Below are 2,717 nucleotides of genomic sequence, written 5' to 3'. Positions count from 1 at the left end.
CATTGCCTTTTATAAGGTTTTCATAGTTTTCCTTATAGAGGTCTTTGACTTCTTTTGTTAGTTTTATTCCTAGGTATCTTATACTTCTTGTGGCTATGGTAAATGGGATTACTTTCTTCAGTTCTGTCTCTGTTTGTATATAGAAGTTCTATAGTTTTTTTGTAAGTTAATTTTGTATCCTGTCACTTTACTGTGTGCATTTATTACTTCACAAAGTTTTTTCATGGATACTATTAGGTCTTCTATGTACACAATCATGCCATCTGCAAACAGAGATAATTTCAGGTCTTTTTTTCCCTATTGGAAAGTCTTTTATTTCCTTCTCTTGTCTGATCGCATTGGCTAGAACTTCCAGTACTGTATTGAATAGGAGCAGAGAAAGTGGACAGCCTTCTTGTACCCATTTTTAGTGGAAAACATTTCAGCTTCTCCCCATTCAGTATAATGTTAGCTGTAGGTTTTTCATAAATGGCTTTTATTATGCTGAGAAATAGTCCTTCTATCCCAATTTTACTGAGACTCTGGATCATAAAATCATGTTGTATTTTGTCAAATGCTTTTTCTGCATCGATTAAAATGATCATATGGTTTTTATTTTTTTTTCCGTTAATATGGTGTATTACATTTATGGTTTTGCATATGTTGAACCACCCTTGCATCCCTGGAATAAAGCCTACCTAGTCGTGATGAATAACCTTTTTTATATGCTATTGAATATGGTTAACAAGTAATAATAAAATGAGATTGTAAATCTAAACTCTAAGGACTTAAGGAGATTGAGGTTTAAAAAAATTAATTGATAACTCTAAAAACATTTGAATTTTTAATTCTCATTAACTCAAGTTGAAGCCACAAAGTAGAAAATAAATTCAGTAGATTTCAGTATGTATGCCTATTTAACAACCAATACGTATTCTGCCGCCTTCCACAGAAGCTGCCATATCACTTCTATCCTGGGATATTTTCCCTCATAAGTTAAACTTTTTTTCCTGGTAGTAAAGATATTTCAAAGTGTTTCATTTAAGGCCTGCAGAGTTTCATAAAATCAATAAATTCAAGTTCTAATAATAATTGTATTTTGAGGGTCAAACACCTTTTCTAATTAATTATTATTTTTATTTATAGCCACAGAGACCATTTACTCATATCATGGATAAAATGTTATTAACCACTAAAAATTTAAAATAACTATTGTTGCACATTGTCAAACTATTATAACTAGTGTAGTTCTCCAGTGGATTGCTTGATTTTTACTACTTCATCTGTTTAATATAAAGTTAATATTCTATGGGACCAGCAGATAGCATAATGATTAAGTCACTGGATTTCCACATAGTTAACTGCGGTTCAAGTTCCAGACCTGGTGACTTCAAACTCATGCCATGCATGTGCATATGTGCCCAAAATCCTGAGAGGAGAATGGAGGAGAAGGGATTGCAGCACGGCCATTCTCCCTGGGGTTGGTGTGGGGGAGGAGATTTCTTGATCTCTGTCTGTCTCAAGCCCCATAGCAAAAATCTTTCTTAAAAAAATATTCTATGACTAGACTGACTGACAGGGTACATCTTCCTAATTGGTTAAATAAATCTACTATTATTTTAGTAGGCGGCCTGAGTTTCCCTAATTTATCTGAATATGTTTAATGCTATTTGAATTTACCATTGTTTACTAGTTATTTTTTCTCAGACACAGCTAAACTAGAAATTAATTGGCTCAAGATTTATTAGTAACATTATTTTCGAATGGTAAACAAATAGAGGTGCTTAATGTAGAAAGTGAGTAAACTCACTTGGGATAATTGCGTGGACATCTGACCAGAATTAAGCACTCAAGGGACCAGCAGATGGCATAGTAGTTATGACACTGGACTCCCTTGTGGTCGACCATGGTTAGAGTCTTGGATCCAGAGGCTTGAAAGTCAAGCTGAGTGCAGGAGCATATGTGCCCAGAATCCCAAGAGGAGAATGGAGAAGGGATTGCTGCATGGTCACCTGGAGAGGTGATTTCTCTCTGTCGCTCTGTTTTTCCTTGTCTCTCTGGTGAGAGCACAAGTCACATGTCCTATAGAAAAAAAATCTTAAAAAAAAAAAAAAAGAAAAAAAGCACTCAAGAAGGAGACTATAGAACAAAAGAAAAGTAAGTATTTAACTAAGTAAATAAGTGAATAAAAGGAAGTCAGGAGTACCATTTTAAATTAGCATTAGCATGATTTATTGGAAAGGGTACAGTCTATAGTTATAAAAGTACAGAGAGGGGACGTCAGGAGACATGACATAGTCATATATAGTCAATTATAAGATGGTAAATATTCTTTAAATCTTAGATTATAAGTCAATTATAAGATGATAGATATTCTTAAAATCTGAGATGCTAAATGCCATTGATTTTCTGTTGGTCCAGGGTGATCCTTTATATTTATATTATTGTAGTCAGGTTTGAGAAATATGATGTCTCAGATGCTGGGAAGGAAGTCAGTAGAAGCCAGAAGACCAATATCTTCCATAGTATGAGGGGCTATATCTGAAGCCTCCAAAGCCAGAGCCATATCCGTAGCCTCCATAGCCCAAGCCATAGCCACAGCCGTAGCCCAGTCTGCGGAAGCTGCCACACCCACAGCCATAGCCATAGCCCAGGCCACCGAAGCCTCCATAGCTGTAGCCCAGGCCTCCGTAGTAGCTGCCGTAGAAGCTCATGGGGTCAGGGGGGGGGAGCTGGTG

At 36.1% G+C, this 2,717-nt stretch overlaps 1 protein-coding gene across 1 annotated transcript; it reads right to left on the bottom strand.

Moving 5' to 3' along the window:
- Positions 1-2,471: 2,471 nt before the first annotated feature.
- Positions 2,472-2,693, bottom strand: LOC114009039 (keratin-associated protein 19-3-like). The gene has a single exon (XM_027774498.1). The coding sequence runs from the start codon at positions 2,691-2,693 to the stop codon at positions 2,472-2,474; it is 222 nt and encodes a 73-aa protein (XP_027630299.1).
- Between the last annotated feature and the right edge of the window lie 24 nt (positions 2,694-2,717).

The sequence above is a fragment of the Tupaia chinensis genome, unplaced genomic scaffold (assembly GCF_000334495.1).
Source record: "Tupaia chinensis unplaced genomic scaffold, TupChi_1.0 Scaffold000443_1, whole genome shotgun sequence".
Lineage (NCBI taxonomy): Eukaryota > Metazoa > Chordata > Mammalia > Scandentia > Tupaiidae > Tupaia > Tupaia belangeri.
This window is presented reverse-complemented; position numbering and strand designations above follow the sequence as displayed.